At 53.4% G+C, this 20,608-nt stretch overlaps 1 protein-coding gene across 2 annotated transcripts; it reads right to left on the bottom strand.

The window, feature by feature from the left end:
* Positions 1-4,077: 4,077 nt before the first annotated feature.
* CCDC97 (coiled-coil domain containing 97) lies at positions 4,078-20,507 on the bottom strand. Of its 2 annotated transcripts, none has more exons than XM_021670417.2 (5): positions 20,282-20,507; positions 11,935-12,390; positions 9,060-9,338; positions 8,447-8,576; positions 4,078-6,308 (listed from the first exon to the last, which is right to left on the bottom strand). In XM_021670417.2, the coding sequence occupies exons 1-5, from the start codon at positions 20,328-20,330 to the stop codon at positions 6,188-6,190; spliced, it is 1,035 nt and encodes a 344-aa protein (XP_021526092.2). In that variant the 5' UTR covers positions 20,331-20,507; the 3' UTR covers positions 4,078-6,187. The 2 variants fall into 2 exon arrangements, with proteins under 2 accessions (XP_021526092.2, XP_012316889.1); XM_012461466.3 differs by lacking the exon at positions 20,282-20,507 and adding an exon at positions 17,430-20,251.
* Positions 20,508-20,608: the final 101 nt, after the last annotated feature.

Raw genomic sequence — 20,608 nt, forward strand, 5'->3', positions numbered from 1 at the left:
TCTCCTCCTGGGAGGGAGGACAGTGTGACTGTTGTGATTCCTTTGCCTGTGGGCATGAGAGCTGTTGGCAGCACTGGGTCTGGGTGCCAGGGTCCTGGGGCCCTCCCAGCTCAGCCTAGGGGTAGGAATGTGGTGACTCCTCCAGCCCCAGGTCCAGAAGCACAGAGGGGTGAAGCAGAGGGAGGAGTGGGAAGCAGGAGGAGTTCACTATGCAAGGACATGCCACCAATTGGATAGGTATAGAGACGCCGAGGCCTGGCCCCAAGAGGCAGTCATAAGCGTAGGACACAGTGACAAGGCTGTAATCGCTGCAGCCCTGGGAGGATGCGGCGCATGTACACATACAGACACACTCACACGGGGGGAAACGCGGATGGTGCCCACAAACATTCACCTCTCACAGCTGCCGTGAACACAGAGACTCCTGCAGGGCCCAGAACACGTGGGCTGTGTCATTTGGCGGTAGCTGCAGCCCACATACACACAGATACAAATAGAGAGAGTGCCAGCCCATCGCATAAACACCGCCCAGCCTGGGAGCCTCACTGGGACACAACACGAGCGGAGACTTCAACGGGGACCTGGCGCAACACAGTAATACAAATATATTCCATAGGGTCATGGTCGCAACCACCGTACACCAGACACTGATTCAAACAGACAGTGTCATGCGCGCGGCATCACAGCCCCAACAGGAAATGGATCCCCCAGCAGCTGCCTCCTCTCCCACGGGGTCACAGTCACAAACAGCCCCAGGGTGCCTGTCCACGGTCGGACCCGTCACAATCCCACCAGACACACCCCACACGGAGGTTTGACGCGTCACAACCGCACAGACAGCAGGTTGGTCTTACCCACTCAGTCTGACATCCCACACCCTCCGCCACACACGCACAGCTCCAGCCTGGGGAGTCCCACAGGGCCCCACAGACTGCAGGCGACCCCGTCACGCCCAGATACACTGTCACACCCAGGGTCCCAGACGGAGCAGACACACCCCCAGGGTGGCAGACGCAGCCCTCACACGCCCAGCCCCAGCTCGTGCCTCAGCCTGAGGACAAGTGCTGGCTGCGCACTCGCGGTGTGGTCGGCCTGTCTGCCCCGCCCTCGTGACACACCCCGCCCACCTGCCCGGGGCTGCCGGCTGAGCTGGCACAGCCCCGCAGGGCGGGGAGGGGAAAGTGTGGGCTCAGCACCTTCCCCAGCCGCGTGCGGGCTGCCTCTGCCCTGCCACCCTGGCACCCAAGCCCGCTGGGTGGCTCGGCCCCGTTGGAACAAGTCTGCCCTCCGCCTGTGGCCAACCACAGGGGCAGGGCAGCGGGTTCGGGGCGACCCGCGCCCTGTTCCCGCCCCGCCCCCGCCTCTGCAGGCAGCCGGGGCCACAGAGGGAAGTCGTGGGGGGAGCCTGGGTTCCGGCTGGAGCCCCAGCTTCCTGTCCGGCCCCCTTGGGGCAGGAAGCCGCTGGGGGAGGCCAGCTCAGGCCTTCCTGCCCCCTCCCACGACAGGCCTGGGACCCGGGTCAGCGAAGGGGAGCGGGGAGGTGGGGGTGTCGGCGAGAGAAAGCCCCTTCCCGCTCATTCTCTGTACATGCAGTGTTTGAGGTTCCAGTGTGGCTTTGTGTTAGGACCTTATTGTGTCTGTGTGATTGCGAGCTTTGTGGTTTGAGTTGTGTGTCAAATGGGGTGTTCTGGGGGCCTGCATGCTGTGTGATACGGACTGCCTCGTTTGTGTGTGTCCCCAGCACGTGTTAGCTCCGTGTGTTTGTGGCTGTGTTGCATTTCTGGGGTGTGCGTCTGCGTTTTGTATTTCTGCTGGGCAAGCTGTTGTATTTTCTGTGGGTTTTATGCCCTGGCACTGTTTGATCCTGCCAGTTGGCCATGTATCTGGGGCATATTGTGTGTGTGATACTTTTCTGAACATCTTCACTGTTATTCTGGGTATAAATTTGTACATTTTTTAGTGTAAGTTTGACTTGAAATGTGGGTGTTTTCTCCATGTTAATCTGTGAGAATGTTTTTTCCAGGGGTGTGTGTGTGTGTGTGTGTGATGAAGTCTTGCTCTGTTGCACAGGCTGGAGTGCAATGGCACAATCTCAGCTCACTGCAACCTTCGCCTCCTGGGCTCAAACGATTCTCCTGCCTCAGCTTCCCGAGCAGCTGGCATTACAGACACCCACCATCATGCCTGGCTAATTTTTGTATTTTTAGTAGAGATGGGGTTTCACCATGTTGGCCAGCCTGTCTTGAACTCCTGACCTCGTGAGCTACCCACCTCAGCCTTCCAAAGTGCTGGGGCTACGGACTTGAGCCACCATGCCCAGCTGTGTGTGTTCTTACATGAGGCTGGTGAGTTGTGAGTTGTTTTCTGGGTTGCATTGTGTCAGTGTGTGTCGCTGGTATTCTGAGCATGTTTGTGTGTCTACGTGGTGAGTGTCCAGCATGCTTGCTGTGGTTCTTGGTGTATGTGTGTGTGAGGGAGAGCTGTACTTCCTGGTTGTGTGTGTCCATCTCAGGGACTGGTGTTCCTAGCCTGTGGGTGCTGTGAGCAGGTGCTGAGGTGGTGTCTGCATTCTGTGTTCCCACAGGAGAGCTGGCAACTGCAGTGTGTGGAGTTGTGTGTGTCTGTTGTGCATCACCATGGAGGGCATTTCACATTCTCAACAGGGGTGGATGTGTGCCTTGCAAGCAGCTGTGAGTGTGGGTCTTGGGTCTGCATTGTGTGCTGGGTGCGTCTATGAAGCTGCCGGCATCGTAAGTGGCCAGTGCCTGTTGGCCTCCATACCCAGCACAGGCTGTTTCTGCGGCGCGTCCCCTTACCAGCTGGTGCCACGCTGGCTCGGAGCTGGCTGTGGCAGCAGGCAGGGCAGGGCAGGGGCTGTGGTGGGCACTGGACCCACGCCCAGCCTCGGTATAAATATCCCAGGCTGCCGGCGGCTGTGTTTGCTGTGTTTACTCGGCCTCAGCCCCGGCCCGGGGGCGGCAGCAGCCCAGCAGGTCCTGGGGGTGGGGGTGACCAGGCCACAGCACAGACATTTCCTTCTGGACAGACAGGCCCCGCAACCTCGCTGTCCCCTCCTGCGCCCTTTTTGGGTGGGCGAGAGGTGGTGACCTCTCATTCTGGGTTTCCAGGGGCTGCCAGTGAGGCTCCAACCTGGTTGTCCCAGCTGGGCTTCCCAGAGTGTGGGAGACAGAGGAGATGGGGCCTGGGGTACGGGCCAAGACACACAGCAGGGAGGGGAAAGGGCAAAGTGAGGGTAGAACAGAGCCCCCAGAGAGAGGCTCCAGCAGAGAAAGGGACAGGGAAACGAGGTGGCAGGAGCTGAGAATGGCTGGGGACAAGGAGTGGAAAAGGTGGGGAGGAGAGGGAGGGAGGGAGGGACGGAGAAGCATGTGAAAAACAAGGGAGGAGAGGGGGAGACGGAAAGTAACGGGGAGACACTGACAACTAGAGAGGTGCGGAGACAGAATGAGAAGACAGCAGTGGCGGTGAGGGAGGAAGGCAGCGGGCAGGAAGGAAACGCAGAGAAGCAGGGAGAAGTGACTGTGGACAGAGGGACGGAGCGACAGGAGCTGGAGGGGGAGTGCAGGGAGGCAGCTCGCTCTGGCAGGACTCACAGGGCGGGGGGAGGTGGCGGGGTGCCGGCCAGGCCAGTGCGCCAGGCCAGGGCCAGGACGGACAGGAGACACAGGGGTGGGGGCCGGATGCCCACCTAGGGGCTCTCTCCCAGCGGGGCCTGCCCTCCCTGACTCAGCCTTTCCGCCTACCCCAACCCCAGGAGAACTGGGAGGGGGATGGGAGGCGCCTGCCTGGGGGCCCACCACCCCCAGGCAGGGACCAGGGGGCCCACCACCCCCAGGCAGGGACCAGGGGGTGTGTCTCCCGCCATCCCTGCCCCACTCTGTCTCCACCTCTCTTCCTGTCTCCCCTTCTAATCCCTGTCGCTAGGACCGGCTCCACCTCTGTCTGTCAACTAGACGCTCCCGTCTTGACCATCTGACTAAACCTAATTCTGACTCAATTTCTGTGTCTCTCATCGCTTTTTAAAAACGGTCACAACAAATTTATGTTATAGCAAAGTATAGCGTAAACAAATTTAATGACCAAATGACAGACTGGTCAAAAATGTGCCTGTCACCAAAGGCTGATACTCTTCCTGTGGCCCAGGCCCTCTGCTCTTACAAACGGGGCACAGATGCAGATACGGAAGAGACATCTTGCACTCTTGGCTTTCCGAGAGGTGTGACCCCAAGGTCCCGGAGTCTGGCTGCTGGGTTATCTTGGGCCTGGCAACCGCTTCCTCCTCTGGGTGACAGAGGAGTGATATTGGTAGTCCTTAGCGCATAGCACAGCTGGGCCAACTCAGTGATTTGGAGACTGATCTCCACATGATGACCCGATCCTGTCTGTGCAGGACAGTGGCCAGCATGGGGCGTTAGGCCCGCCGTCTGACCCTTCTCCAACCTTCCTGTGTGAGGACGCCTGCGTGTGCACTTGTCCCTCCAACGCTGTCCGGCTCTGGATGGCCCCGACACCTGACCGGCCGGACAGCCGGTGGTCTCTAGGATCTTTGTGGCCCTAGGCCTGGGTTCGTGTGTCACGTCTGTCTCTGATGGCCGAGTGGCCTTGAGGAAGCAGCACCTTTCCGGGCCTCCCCTGACCCATTTCACTGGGTCAGCTGACCGGGCTGTCGCCTGGTCCTGGAGAGGACAGAAGCACTCCATAGTGGAGGCTTTCGTTCTTTAGTAGTTGCTCTGTCTGAACATCTGTCTTCCTCCGTCCAGCTCTCACTTTCCCTGTCTGGCTCGAATTCTGGTTGACCCAGAGGGCACAGCTGAGGCTTGGAGGTCAGGAACTGTGGACTCCAGGAGGCAGTTTTGAGGGTCCTTCAGGCTCGGCCACGGCAGGACGCCACCCTTCCATCACACAGGCATGAGGAGTCCCCAGGCCCTGTCTTGCTGACCCTTGGCCTGTGCGCCCCCTCAACAGTGGCCAGGCCCTTCTGTGTGTTGTGTCTGCTGGGGGAGCAGGAGCCGGGTGTGGGGGCATGGGAAGGCGGGACGCCTGGGTTCCCACAGACCCGTGGCTGAGTCACCAGGCGGCCATCTGGCTCCCATTAGCCCAGGGCGGCAGGGGGCTCCATGGGGCGGGCCCTGCGGCCAGCTGGGGGCAGGGATGCTGGGGCAGGCTGCGTGTGGGATGACTCAGGACCCATGATAACAGCCTGTGCACATTTGGGGAGTGTAAACAGGAGAGGGAGAGGAAGGCGGAGGAAGGGAAAATTGTGGTTGGGCAGAGGGGGGCTGGTGGGGCTGAGGGGGTAGAGTCCCCCCTCCCTCTACACTCAAGCTGGCAGGCCCCGTGACCCCCAGCCTGGGTCCTTGGGAGAGATGAGAGCTGCCCCCCAGCCTCCCTTCCCCAGGGTCTCCTTCCTCCCCGGGGGCTGCATTACTCAGTGGTCAGCGTACTGCCTAGCCGACAGCAGCCAGGTTTGAGGGAAGGGGGAAGAAGGGGCCCAGAGCCTGGAGCAGGGGATGAAACCCAGAGATAAAGGCTGAGAGACAGATAGAGAGGGACAGTGGCAGCAGACGCCTAGATAGGTAGAAATGTACAAGCAGAAAGAACAAGAGGCCCAGAGTGAGGGAGAAGGAGAGATGGGAACCTAACAGAAGCGAGGAGGCTCTGAGTGTGAAACAGAGTGCAGACATAAACAGAGAGGGGGAGACGGACGCACGGGAGGCAGCCGCGCCGGGGCCCAGGGGTCAGCACTGGAACCAAACTGGCCGCTTCCAGCCACGAAAGGCCCTGCCAGCTGGCCTCCAGCAAGGGGAGGACTTTCACCTTGGGCCCTGCGGTGGAGACAGAGCCTCAGGCAGAGAGAAAAGGGGAGACAGGGAGAGACAGCCAGCCAGAGCACTGGAAAGAGGGAGTGGGGGTAGGGAGAAACAGAAAGAAGCCCAGACAGGCAACGACAGAGATGGGGTGGGAGAGAGGAGAAAGGTAGGGAACCCCAGAAACAAGAGAGGGTGGGCTTGCCTGAGATAAGACTACACCCAGCGAGATGATGGTATGTGTGGGTCAGTGGGCGCTGCCCTGATATCCCCCTAGAGAAAGGGTCACTGAGCTGGCCTGGAATCAGCTGCCTTGTTGGGGTCGAGGATGGGGCAGGCGGTGAGAAGGGTGGCGGCCATCAGTCCCCATCCAGCTCTGGGCTGGGTGCGTCCTCGGGCTCCTCCTCATCGAAGTACCTCTCCTCCTCATCCCGTGCCACGATGTCCAGGTTGTCGAAGTCGGGGTTGTCATCTACTGCGCTGCAGGGGGAGGAGGCTGTCAAGGACTGGGTCTTCCTGGGACCCTAGGATGCCCCGGTCAAGGGCCTGGGGCACTTTGATGTCAAAGGCCATGTGCTGGCAGACGTTAGAGCTGACCCTCTGAGGGGGATGGTGGGCCTCTCAGGGTTTAAAACTAAAGGAAACAGTTTCCAAATCAGAGTTTGCATAAAAACTCCGGGCTGGGCATGATGGCTCATACCTGCAAGCTAGCACTATGGGAGGCCAAGGCAGGACGATGGCTTGAGCCCAGCAGTTGGAGCCCTGGGCAACATAGGGAGACCCTGTCTCTACAAAAAAATGGAAAAAGTAGCCAGGTGTGGTGGCAAGCACCTGTAGTCCCAGCTTACTCAGAAGGCTGAGGCGGGAGGCTCGCTACAGGCCAGGAGGTCAAGGCTGCGGTGAGCTGTGATCAAACCACAGCATTCCAGCCTGGGTGACAAAGAAGACCCTGTCTAAAAAAAAAAAACCCAAAACTCTAGTTTTTCTTAAAAAGTTGTAAAATGTGGCGACCCATGGGGAGTAGTTCCCAAGCAGGCAGTGGCTCTCCACAGAGAACCACGTGGGGGTGATTCTGCCCGCACCAGCATTCTGACATTCTGCCTTCACCACTGGGGCTTGCTACTGCCCTCCAGTGGACAGAGGCTGGGGACCAGCCAGACCCGACCACAGGCAGGACAGCTGCCCATGCTCTAGGGCAGCAAGCAAACCCAGTGGCAATCACTTGGGTCACCAAGCCCAGCTTGATCTGGCCACTCAGAGATCTCCTACCCATTGTGACTTCTGGCCCCTTCTGTCCCTTGGTGCTGCCGAAGGCTCTGGCACCTGCTGTGGCCTCTGCCAGAGAATGCTCCTCCCCTCCCCCCACCGACTTTCTGCAGGCCTTTGCTGTCCCCGCCTCAGAGAGGCCTTCCCTGGCCACCCTGTCACTCCCCTCCCCATGCTTCACTTTTCCTCATGGCTCCATCACCATGAAGTGCTAGAAAATTCTCGATCTTCCTAACTAGAGTGGTTCCTCTTTCCAGGCGGGGAAGCCTTTCTTTGGTTTTGGCCTCCGCCTTATTCCCAGAGCCCGTGGACTTCACAGACGCTCGGCACATGCTGACTGAATGCACAGATGGGGGACGTGTCGAGGCCACTGCAGCCCAACAGCTGCCCTCCCGAGGGGACACACTGGCCCCCCAATTTCCTCCTCCTGGGCCCCTGGCTTGGGAACGGCAGTAGTGCCTGCTGACTGAGGGTCACCGTGGTCCAGGCCCTCTGCTCACTACTCTGCGTGCAGGAAACGGGGTTCTGAGCAGGCGGTCCTGGCTGGAAGTGGAGCAGCCAGATTCCATGCAAGAGCTGGGGATCCCAGAACTGGTGGAGGCTCCGGTGACTATGGCTGGGACCCATGGCAGTGGTAATCACAATTCCCACTTTCCTGATGAGCCCACCTCAGGACGGACATGGGGTCTGCCTACGTTTGGTCACACATTTCTTGTGTCATCGAAGCCGGATGTGAAACCAAGGAGAGCCCTCTGCTGCCGGGCCCCAGTGTTTGGGACCACAAGGCAAAGCTACCTTAAATGACAAAACCAATCTTTGACTGACATGTCACTCTCCTGGGTCCTTTTCAAAGCAGGTGGCCCATGTGTCTCAGCCCTGGGGTGCTACTGGAGAAATGAACAACTGGCAACTGTGGGGGCAGCCAGCACAAGCCCCTCCGTGCCGGGCATGAACCCTGCCAGGGGTTACTTCCTGCAGCATGAGGAGGTCCAAGGTCCCGGGGAAGAGGTTGGGCTTCCTAGGGACACTTGGAGGGAGTTGGGGTAGTGGCTTCTGCCACCTGCCAGGAGGGAAGTGTTTTAGGGTTTCATTGATACTGAGCTATACGTCATCCCTGCTCACCCCTTGCCTTACAGGTGAGGAGACTGAGGGTCTGACATGGACAGGGCTCATCCAAGGTCACCCAGCCTCCTCCTTTGGCTGTTCAACCCCACAGTCCACATCCTGGAATTGTTTCAGGGCCTTCCAGCTCCACAAAGGGAAGCCCCCACAGCTTGGCCAGGGCTCTGCATGTGGCCAGAGGCCGTGGGATGCTGGGCTGGGGGATGGGGAGGTAGGGGGCACAGGAGCACCTGTAGTCAAAATCCCCGTCCTTGCCATCCAGGAAGCGCTGGTGCATCCGGCTGGTGAACTCTTCTCGCAGGATCAGCCTCTCCTCTGAGTCAGGGACCCAGGCCTCCGAGTCCTTGCCTGACCTCTGGTCTGCAGAGGGAGACCAGAGGGGGTGTGAATGAGGGTGCACTCAGGCAGGCACTGAACACAGCCCACTGAGAGCTGCTGCTCCTGTGCCCAGCCTTGTGCTGGGTGACTCTGGGAACATAGCAGTGACAGAGATGGCCCTGGTCCTTGCCCTCCAGGGGTATGCAATTGCATGACCATACAGTGCTCTGGAGACCGTATCCTCGGGTCAGGATGAGACCTGAAGGGTGGGAGGAGAGGCGTTCCTGGCAAAGGGAATGGCCTGAGCAAAGACCTGTTGGCGAGGGATCATTTGGTGCCTTGGAGTAGGGGGCAGGGATGCTACAGGTTTGGAAGGGCACACAGGGAGAGGGTCAGGCCGGGCAGGGAGGGACACAATGTCAGCTTTTGCAGGCTGGGGGCCCAGTCTGCTGCCATGAAGTGGAGACGTGCAGGCCCACGACTGGGGTTTCCAGAATCTGGGGTCTCCCTGCTACTGGCCCTCACCTTCCTCATCACCGTCCTCCTCCTCTTCCTCTTCCTCCAAGCAGGCCTCCTCCTCCTCTTGCTGTTGGAGCAGCCGCTGCTGCAGCTCCCGCTCCTCGTAGGACTGGAGCAGCAGGTTGGAGAGCGGGCAGGCGGGTCTGCCAGGGGACCCGGGCTTGGGGGGCTGGTGGGTCGGGGCGCGGGCACTGAGCTCCTCCTGGGTGAGATACTGCCCGATGTACTGCTCGTACAGCAGGGGGGCCCGGAACCGCATCTGCTCATCACTGAAGTACTCGCCCCCTGCACAGAGGAGAGACAGGGTGGGCATGGGGTGAGTGACTGAGCAGACCTGTCCGTGTGGGTGTGTATGTGATCATGCTTGTGGGATGATGTGCATACACAGTCCAAGTGTGTGTGTGCACACATTCAGAAGCACCTGAGGTGGGCATGTGAGTCCTCATGCAGGTGCCCGAGGCTGTGCGCACGAGCACTCATGCAGGCGCCTGAGGTCATGTGCACATGATTACTCATGCAGGCACCTGAGTGTGTGTGTGCGTGGCCCAGCCTGTATCTTCCAGAGTTTTCATGCATCCAAGCATGTGTGTGCCTAAGTAGACCTGGCTCCATCCTGGCCTCTGAGGCTCTGAAGGTCTGGAGCTGGTGTACAGCTGTGTCCAGGCACGATACACAAGCTCCTGCCTGTGGATGTGTGTATGGCCTGCGTCCACACACCTCTCCATGAGGCCCAGCATATGCCCACAGGCACCTGTCTGTCTAGGTGTCAGCATGCAGGAATGCAGCAGGTTGTGTGTGTCTGTTTGTGAGGCCCCGGTCTGGCTGACAGTGGACGCGCCTGGACACACCTGCACTGCGGGGGGTGTCTGTGAGTACATCCACATGGCTCTGGCACGTGTGTGCAAGGGATCAGGTCAGATGGGGCATCTGCCCGTGTGAGTATCCCTGGGAAAGCCAGGCCCTCCTGGTGGTAGAAGGCCCTAGATCCGACCTCTCCCGAGTGCAACCCCTTGGGTGGATCTGGCTTCCCCACCGTCCCAAAACCTGGGTTATTTGCATGTCCCCTGGCTGCCTGTTCCTGCAGGAGCAACTCTGTCCCTCAGATAACAGTTAAACCTGCCCCAGTCCCTCCCCTCCACTGGTCCTAGCCCCGTCTTCAGAGCCTAGGGTCAAGAAACTGCCCAGACTCCTGGCCTCTGCAGCACCATAGGCTGTGACTGTCCCTGTCCTGCTCAGCTTCCCCACTCCCGCCAGCTCTCTTACTCCCAGCTGTTTCTGGCATCCTCAAGCAGATTCAGTTTTTTGAGATGGAGCCTCACTCTGATGCCCAGGCTGGAGTGTTATGGCATCATCTTGGCTAACTGCAACCTCCATCTCCCGGGTTCAAGTGATGATTCTCCTCCCTCAGCTTCCCAAGTAGCTGAGGTTACACCCGCCTGCCACAGTGCTTGGCTAATTTTTTTGTATTTTTAGTAGAGATGGGGTTTCACTATATTGGCCAGGCTGGTCTTGAACTCCTGATCTCAAGTGATCCACCTGCCTCGACCTCCCAAAGTGCTGGGATTACAGGAATGAGCCACAGTGCCCAGCCTCTAGCAGATTCAGTTTCTATCCCTCCTTCTCCCTAACTTGGATTATCACCCACCCCGGCTCTGGGTCTCTCTCCATCTCTTCCTTTATCTTTCCTGCTCTTCTCAGTTTCTGTCACCTACCCCCACCTCATTCAATCATTCATCTTCCTTTTTTTTTTTTTGGTAACCTCTGCCTCCCAGATTCATGCGATTCTTCTGCCTCAGCCTCCTGAGTAGTTGAAATTACAGGTGCCTGCCACCATGCCTGGCTAATTTGTTTGCATTTTTAGTAGAGACGCGGTTTCACCATGTTGGCCAGGCTGCTCTGGAACTCCTGACCTCAAGTGATCTGCCCTCTTCGGCCTCCCAAAGTGCTGGGATTATAGGCTTGAGCCACCGCACCCAGCCCATCTTTCACTTTTTTTTTTTTTTCATTTGAGACAAAGTCTGGCTCTACGGCCTAGGCTAGAGCTTAGTGGTAGGATCTCAGCTCACTAAAACTTCCACCTCCCAGGCTCAAGCAATTCTCCCACCTCAGTCTCCTGAGTAGCTAAGACTACAGGCATGCACCACCATGCCTGGCTAATTTTTGTATTTTTTGTAAACACTGGGTTTCGCCATGTTGCCCAGGCTGGTCTTGTACTCCCAAGATCAAGAAATCTGCCCACCTTGGCATCCCAAAGTGTTGGGATTACAGGCATGAGCCACCGTACCCAGCCTCTCACTCTTTCTCTATGAACCTCTCTATAACTTGTGCCTTCGCCCTAACAATTTAACTTACTCTCTGCTTCGCTCTCATCTTTTAACTTTGGTTCTGGTGTCGTGGTCACAAGGATGCTTTTAATTATGTCACGGTCAAAAAGCTATCAATAATTTTCCTTCATGGTTTTCAGAGGGGGTCCTGTTCAGAAGGCTTCTGTGTCCTCAAGGTCATGTACAAACTCCTTCTGGTTTCCTCTGATGCCTTTGTATATGGTGTGAAGTAGGGATCTCATGTTTTCTTCCTTAGTTATCACAGCACTGTGTACTGTGTCCTCAGCTTACTGATCTGAAATGCCACTTCTGTCATCCACTAAATTATGATCTATTCTCACTGCCTGTCCCATTCTTTCCCTAGACCTGTCTATCTCTCCCCTTTACTTTGCATTTCTGTCTCAGTCTCTTCCTGTGTCCCTGTCTCTTTGTCTCAAAACTTCTCTCAGGATTTCTGTCTCTGTGTTTCTGTTCTTGCATTCTTTTTTCTAATTCCCTCTGCCTCAGTCTCCCCTCCTTCCCCATCTGTGCCCACTCTCACCCATCTGGCCCCACACCTTGGATCAGCTCTCGCAGGGCAGCATAGCGCCGGTTACGGAGGCGGGTACGCAGGGTGCGGGGCCGGGCAGTGCCCTGCTGGGCCACCTCGGCACAGTAGAAGTCTGCACGGTGGTCGCCACGCACATGACCAAAGCAGGCCAGGTGCTCCTCACGGAGGCCTGTGCGGAAGCGCTCCAGGAACACCAGGGGCTTCTCATGATACAGCTGGGCCAGGATGGCTACTTTCTCACGCTCTGTCAGGTCGGGTTCACCCTGCTGCTGGCTGCACACAGGCAAGCGGCTGGCAGCCACGGCATGCAGCATGGCACTCACTGCTGCATTTTCAGCCGTGGAGGTGTCACTGTCCAGGGCCACTGGCGTTGCCTCAACCGCTTCCACTTTTTCCTGGGGTTTAGATGGGACTGGTGTCCGGCTCAGCTCACCCCAGTGTCCAGGTCTAGGCTCCATGCAGCCTGAGGGAAGGGGAGATTTGTTAGTTCAGAGATGGGTGTGTGGGAAGGGACTGGGTGCTTAGTCACTCACTCAGCTCACATTTACTGGGTACCTACTATATTCTGGGCACTGTTCTGGGCACTAGAGAAACCACAGTGAGCAAACGTTGACATTTTAGTAGGGGACACAATTAGCAACATAATTACCAAAAACAATATGTGTTCTGTGTTTCCCGGAGTTATGTGGAAAAATATAGAGGGAAGGAGGAGGTAAGGAGGTGGAGGAGGCTGTAATTTTCTTTTCTTTTCAAGACAGGGTCTTGCTCTGTCACCCAGGCTGGAGTGCAGTGGCACAATCACGTCTCACTGCAGCCTTGACCTCCTGGGCTTGAGAGATCCTCCCATCTCAGCCTCCCATGTAGCTAGGACCATAGGCACATACCCCCATGCCTGGCTAATTTTTAAATTTTTTATAGAGACAGGATAATGACATGTTACTCAAGCTGGTCTCGAACTCCTGGGCTCCAGCAATCCTCCTGCCTTGGCCTCCCAAAATGCTGGGGATTAAAAGCGTAAGTCACTGTGACTGGCCTATTTTTATTTTTTTTTAGAGACAGGGTCTCGCTTCATTGCCAGGCTGAAGTGCAATGGTGCAACTGTGATTCACTGTAACCTTGAACTCCTGGGGTCAAGCAATCCTCCCGCCTCAGCCTCCTGAGTAGCCAGGACTACAGGCATACACTACCATACTTCAGTTAATCTTTAAATCTTTAAGTTTTTTTGTTTTTTTTTTAAGTTTCAGTAGAGACAAGGTTTCACTAGGTTGCCCAGGCTGGTCTCAAACTCCTGAGCTCAGGCGATCCTCCCACCTTGGCCTTCCAAAGTGCTGGAATTACAGGCATGTGCCAATGGACCCCACCTAATTTTAAATTTTTTGGTAGAGACAGGGTCTTGCTGTGTTGCCCAGGCTGGTTTTGAACTCCTGGCCTCAAATGATCCTCCTGCCTCAGCCTTCCAAAGTGCTGAGATTACAGCGTAAGCAACCATGCCTGGCTAAGGCTGCAATTTTAAATGGATGACTCAGAGAAAGCTTTGCCAAAAAAGTGGCATTTGAGTAGAGACCTGAGGTGGTGAGGGATTAAGCCATGAGATCTCTTGGAAAAGAGAATTCCAGGCAGAGGAAACAACTACTGCAAAGGCCCTGAGTCCTGACTTATTGATCCAGTCAATTCTTTTTTTTTTTTTTAAGATGGGGTTTCACCATATTGGTCAGGCTGGTCTTGAACTCCCGACCTCAGGTGATCCGCCCACCTTGGCCTCCAAAGTGCTTGGATTACAGGCGTGAGCCACCACGCCCGGCTGATCCAGTCAATTCTGTAAATCATTAATACATTTGCTAATTTGCTTACTCATTCATTCACACTCTCAGGCATCCATGCGTTCACTCAACCACTCTTTAATAACTCTAAATCTCTGAGAGGCCCTATGTCAGGCAATGCTGAGGATCCATAGGATGAATCCAGTCCGGCTCCTGCCCTCAGGAGGTATCCAGTCTGATGTGGCATACAGTCAGGATCAAAGATAATACAGGCAAAGAAAACAGGAAAGCTGGCTGGGCACTGTGGCTCATGCCTGTAACCCAGCACTTTGGGAGACTGAGGTGAGCAGATCACTTGACACCTCAAATTCGAGACCAGCCTGGCCAACATGGTGAAACTCCATCTCTACTAAAAATACAAAAATCAGCTGGGCATGGTGGTGGGCGCCTGTAATCTCTGCTACTCGGGAGGGTGAGGCACAAGAATCACTTGAACCTAGGAGGCGGAAGTTGCAGTGAGCTGAGATTAGCCATTGTCCTCCAGCCTGGGTGACAGAGAGAAGACTCTATCTCAAAAAAAAAAAAAAAAAAGAAAAGGAAACAGGAAAGCTGAGCGCTTGGCAAACTGTGGTGAGAGCTGTTTCCCAAGAGTGGAGGGAGCAGCCCTGCAGCAAGTAGGAAATACGTGAAGACAGAGTATAGAGACAACTCCTTTAGGCGGCGTGGCTGGGTTGGGGAGGAGAAGGGATGACGTTACATGTGTAGTGTGTATCGGAGGATTTCGATCATCAATGCAGCTGAAGACTGAAATGGACAAGGGCAGGGGCTGTGGAGGAGGGAACAGGATCATGAGTGAGTGAATCAGAAAGATGTCAAGAGGCTGAGTGGGGGAACCATGAGGCTCATGTGCTGGGAGGTAAGGGAGGCATCCAGGGTAAGGTCCCAGGCTCTGGCCTCGGGAATGGTCTGACTGCTGCTACACGGGTCTCCAGACTCCTCAGGAGAGAAGTGCTGGGCTGGAGACAGAGCTGTGGGTGTCATCAGAGTCAAGACAAGAGCTAGCCGGGTGCGGTGGCTCACGCCTATAATCCCAGCACTTTGGGAGGCCCAGGCATGTGGGTCACGAGGTCAGAAGTTCAACACCAGCTTGGCAAACATAGTGAAACCCCGTCTCTACTAAAAATACAAAAATTAGCCGGGCATGGTGGCACATGCCTGAAGTCCCAGCTACTGAGGAGGCTGAGGCAGGAGAATCGCTTGAACCCAGGAGGCAGAGGTTGTGGTGAGCTGAGATTGTGCCACTGCACTCCAGCCTGGGCAACAGAGCAAGACTCTGTCAAAAAAAAAAAAAAAAAAAAAAAGGACAAAAGCCAAAGCCAAGGGAAATGAGAGAGTTACAGGTCGGGGAGGGCAGGGGGAGTGAGAGAGGGATGAGAAAAGGGTCCAGGAAAAAGCACTGCACAGATGTGGGGAGGAATGCCTCTGGAGCTAAAAACTGGCTGTCCAAAAGATAGCTACACCTTAATCCCTGGAACCCATTACTGTTACCTTCAATGAAAAAAAAAAAAAAAAAAAAAAAAAAAAAAAAAAAAAGGCCAGTCGCAATGGCTCACCCCTGTAATCCCAGCACTTTGGGAGGCCAAGGTGGGTGGATCCCTTGAGGTCAGGAGCTCAAGACCAGCCTGGCCAACATGGCGAAACCCCATCTCTACCAAAAATACAAAAAATTAGCCGAGTGTGGTGGCGCATGCCCGTAATCCCAGCTACTCAGGAGGCTGAGGCAGGAGAACTGCTTGAACCCTGGAGTTGGAGGCTGCAGTGAGCCAAGACTGCATCACTGCACTCCCTCCAGCCTAGGCAACAAGAGCAAAACTTCAAAAAAAACCAAAGGGTTCTCTCCCAGAGCCTGTGGGGACACAACGCTGCAGACACCTGGGTTTCAGCTCAGCAACACTGACTTCAGACTTCTGGCCTAGAGAACTATGAGAGAACAAAGTCCTGTTGCTTGAAGCCATGCAGCCTGTGGTCCTTTGTTACAGTACCTCTGGAAAACAAAGTCAGAGGCTGAGAAGGAGCAGCCCAAGAGGCAGGAAATAAGGCACTGTGGTGTCACAGAAGCAAAAGGAAAGCGTGTAAGAAGGAAGGGTCAACATCATTTAATTCTACTCCAGACTAGTAAGAAAAAAACCTGAATGGGCAAGGTGTGGTGGCTCACGCCTGTAATCCCAGCACTTTGGGAGGCTGAAGTGGGAAGACTTCTTGAGGTCAGAAGTTCGAGACCAGCCTGGCCAATATGGTGTAACCCCCATCTCTACTAAAAACACAAAAAATTAGCCAGGTGTGGTAGTGGGTGCCTGTAATCCCAGCTACTTGGGAAGCTGAGGCATGGGAATCACTTGAACCTGGGAGATTGCGCCACTGCACTCCAGCCTGGGCAACAGAGCGAGACTCTCTCTCAGAAAACAAAAACAAAAAAACAAAAAAACCTGAATGGGGTGACTGGATTGAACAACACGGGGAAAGTCAGTGGGGATCCTAATCAGAGCAGTTTCTTAGGGTAAAAGACAGTGGTAGGCAGGAGGTAAGGAAACGGAGACTAAGTATACATGACTCTCTAGAGGAGATAGATGGGGCCAAGAGATAGATTTTTTCTTTTTCTTTTTCTGAAACAGGATCTTGTTGTGTTGCCCAGGCTGGAATGTGATGGCGCAAACGCAGCTCACTGCAGACTCAACCTCCTGGGCTCAAGTCATATTCCCATCTCAGCTTCCTGAGTAGCTAGGACCACCGGAATGCACCGCCACACCTGGCTTTTTTTTTTTTTTTTTTTTTTGAGACAGTTTCACTCTGTCACCCAGGTTGGAGTGCAGTGGTGCGATCTCTGCTCACTGCAATCCACCTCCCGGGTTCAAGTGATTCTGGTTGGTGCCTCAGCCTTCCAGGTAGCTGGGATTACAGGCACATGCCATGATGCCTGGTTAATTTTTGTATTTTTAGTAGAGATGGGTTTCGCTATGTTAGCTAGGCTGGTCTCCAACTTCTGCGCTCAGGTGATCTGCCTGCCTCAGCCTCCCAAAGTGCTGGGATTACAGGCATGAGCCACTGCACCAGGCCTTAATTTTTAAATTTTTTGTAGAGATGGGTCACGCTATGTTGCCAGTGCTGGTCTCAAACTCCTGGGCTCAGGTCTCACTCTGTTGCAGAGACTGGCGTGCAGTGGTGTAATAATCTTAGCTCCCTGAAATGTGAAAGGGTTCGAGTGATACTCCCACCTTAGTCTCCCGAGTAGCTTGCCTTAGCTACTCCCTAGCCACCACGCCTGGCTAATTTTTAAATTTTTGTAGATACAGGGTTTCTCTATGATGCCCATGCTGGTCTCAAAACTCCTGCCCTCAAGCAACCCTTCTGCCTTGGCCTCTCAAAATGTTGGGATTATAAGTGGGAGCCATTGCACCCAGCCTTAGATTTGTTTTTTAGGTTAAATTTTTTATTTTTAGAAAATTTCAAACATACACAAAAGTAGAAAATACAACGACACCACTCCGTCCACCTCCATATACCCATCATTTCCATCTGGTTTCCACAATTACTAATTCTTGGCCAGTGGAGTTTGAGCCAGACTTCCAACCACACCTCACCCCACATCGGATTATTTTGAGGGTTGGGGGGAAGCACAGAAACTGAATAAAGACTTTGAAAGGCGCCTGGCTGGATTTCGGACTTTGAGGGTAAGGGGACTTACAATGAAATGATGGAATCATTAGATTGGGATAAGTCGGAGAGAGATCCAAGATGGCTGATCACTAGCAGCTCGGGATTGTAGCTCCCAGTGAAAGCGCAGAGAACGAGAGGACGCCACACTTTCAGACGAATTTTTGTTGCTCACAGACTAGGAGATTCCTAGCGGAGGAGCCCCACGGGTCGTCAGCGTGACTCTTGTGGCCGGCGCAGCAGTTTTGCCAGCGCCTTGGCGCGGCGGCGATCCCCGGGAGCCAGACCGGAGATTTTCGAGCAGAAGAGCGCCATCAATCCTAACACCGCTGTTTTGGCCGGCGCAGTGGATTGCTCAGATTTTGGCGCTGGGAATCAACAAGTTGGACGTCCACTCAGAGGCCTTATTAGAAAGTCAGTAATTACAAAGACGACAGATGGATAAATTTATAATGAAGGGAAGAAACCAGCCTAAAAAGGCTGAGAATACCCAAAATCAGAATGCCTCTCCCTCTACAGGGGATCACAGTTCCTCATCAACAACGTAACAAGGCCTGATGGAGAACAAGTGCGTTCCATTAACAGAAGTAGGCTTCAGAAGGTGGATGATAAGAAACTTCTGTGAATTAAAAGAACTTGTTCTAACCCAATGCAAAGAAACTAAGAATTTTGAAAAAAGGTTTGACGAAATGCTAACGAGAATAGACAATTTAGAGAGGAATATAAGTGAATTAATGGAGCTGAAAAACACAACACGAGAACTTCGTGAAGCACAAATTTTAACAGTCGAATTGACAAGCAGAAGAAAGGATATCAGAGGTTGAAGACCAACTTAATGAAATAAAACGAGAAGACAAGATTAGAGAAAAAAGGATAAAAAGGAATGAGCAAAGTCTCCAAGAAATATGGGACTATGTGAAAAGACCTAATCTATGTTTGATAGGTGTACCTGAATAGGAAGAAGAGAATGAATCCAAGTTGGAAAATACTCTTCAGGATATGATTCAGGAAAACTTTCCCAACCTAGTAAGGCAGGACAATATTCAACTCCAGGTAATACAGAGAACACCACAAAGATACTCTTCAAGAAGACCAACCCCAAGGTACATAATCGTCAGATTCATTAGGGTTGAAATGAAGGAGAAAATACTAAGGGCAGCCAGAGAGAAAGGTCAGGTTACCCACAAAGGGAAGCCTATCAGACTTACAGCGGATCTCTCAGCAGAAGCCCTACAAGCCAGAAAAGAGTGGGGGCCAATATTCAATATCCTTAAAGAAAAGAACTTTCAACCCAGAATTTCATATCCAGCCAAATTAAGCTTCACAAGCGAAGGAAAAATAAAATCTTTCATGAACAAGCAAGTACTTACAGAGATTTCACCACCACCACGCCTGCTTTACAAGAGCTTCTGAAAGAAGCACTACACATATAAAGGAACAACCAGTATTAGCCTTTCCAAAAATCTATCAAAAAGTAAAGAACATTAACATAATGAAGAATTTACATCAACTAACGGCAAAACAGCCAGCTAGCATCAAATGGCAGTATTAAACTCACATATATTATTATTAATCTTAAATTTAAATCGACTACATCCTCCAATCAAAAGATACAGACAGGAAAAAGCCAAAACCCATCGGTATGCTGTATCCAGACCCATCTCACATGCAACGATACACAAAGACTCAAAACAAAGGGACGGAGGAAGATTTACCAACCAAACGGAGAGCAAAAATAAATAAATAAATAAATAAATAAATAAAAAGCAGGAGTTGCAATTCTCGTCTCTGATAAAATAGACTTTAAAGCAACAAAGATCAAAAGAGGCAAAGAAGGACATTACATAATGGTAAAAGGATCAATGCAACAAGAAGAGCTAATGATCCTAAATATATACGCACCCAATACAGGAGCACCCAGATACATAAGACAAGTTCTTAATGACTTAGAAAGAGACTTAGACTCCCACACAATAATAGTGGGAGACTGTAACATCACATTGTCAATACTAGACTGATCAACGAGACAGAAAATTAACAAGGATATCCAGGACTTGAACTCAGACCCGGAACAAGTAAACTTAATAAACATTTATAGAACTCTCCACTTCAAATACATAAAACATACATTCTTATCAGTATCATATCACAACTATTCTAAAAGTGACTATATAATTGGAAGTAAATCACTCATCAGTAATTGCATAGTATTTCATAGGTTTAAATGAAATATTGGTTGGCTGCTTGTTTGTTATTTTCTTCCCTTATTCCTTCCTGTCTCCATTGTTAAGCACAATTATTGGCATAAAAGAGGTTTTCCATTCCCATTTTTAGACTGCATTCTAGCCTGGGCAATAAAGCAATACTCCCGTTCTCTCTCCCTCTTTCTCTTCCTTTTTCTTCTTCTCCTTCATTCTTTTTTCTCTTTCTTTCTTCAAAAAAAAAAAAAAAAAAAGATTGGGATAAGTCAAGTTTGCATCAGGCAGGTAGAAGTTTAGCCTGGAGAGGTAGGAGGATTCGTCTGGGGCAAGGGAAGGCTCAACTTGGTATACGGAAGGAGGTAATTTGAGAAGTGCTGGCCTGAGACAATGCTGGAATTAGGCCGGGCAAAGGAGAGGTTTCTGTTAACTCCAGAGTAGCCTAGTAAGGAAATGAGTTAGGGACATGGAAAGTGTTGGTCTGGAACCGGGAAGAGGTTAATTTCGGGGGAAAGGAATGGAGGAAAAGGAGGTCAGCCCGCAACAAGGAAGAGGACCGGCAAGGAGGAGGGGGACGGGTGTCCCCCTAAAACGAGTCCTCCTTCGCGTTCCTGGGGGAATCATTTCCTAGACACACCGCAGCCGCACCCAACTGCCGCCTTCGCGTGACCAAGATCTCACTCACCCTCGTCGGGTTCCTTCGTTGCCGCCGCCGCGGTCGCCACGGCCTCCATCCTGATTCTCTCGGACTTGTGAACCGCCCAGCTGGCCCCGCACACCAACCTCACGCCCACGCACCCAAGAGACACTTCCGCCTGAGAATGCTCCGGGTCCGGGTGCGCCGCTGCGCCCAGGTACTAAAGTTCCGGGACTAAGGCAGACGTTGCATTGCGCATGCGTGCCTCTTTGGGGCCCTGCTCCTGGCATCCAGGAAGGAAAGAGGCTCCCAGGTTAGAGGCCCTAAAACCTCTGTTATCAGTAGGAACCAGAACCATTGTTCATTTGTTCACTG

Source organism: Aotus nancymaae, unplaced genomic scaffold (genome assembly GCF_030222135.1).
Source record: "Aotus nancymaae isolate 86718 unplaced genomic scaffold, 86718_ANA_hifiasm-v0.15.2.pri h1tg000028l, whole genome shotgun sequence".
In the NCBI taxonomy this organism is placed as follows: domain Eukaryota; kingdom Metazoa; phylum Chordata; class Mammalia; order Primates; family Aotidae; genus Aotus; species Aotus nancymaae.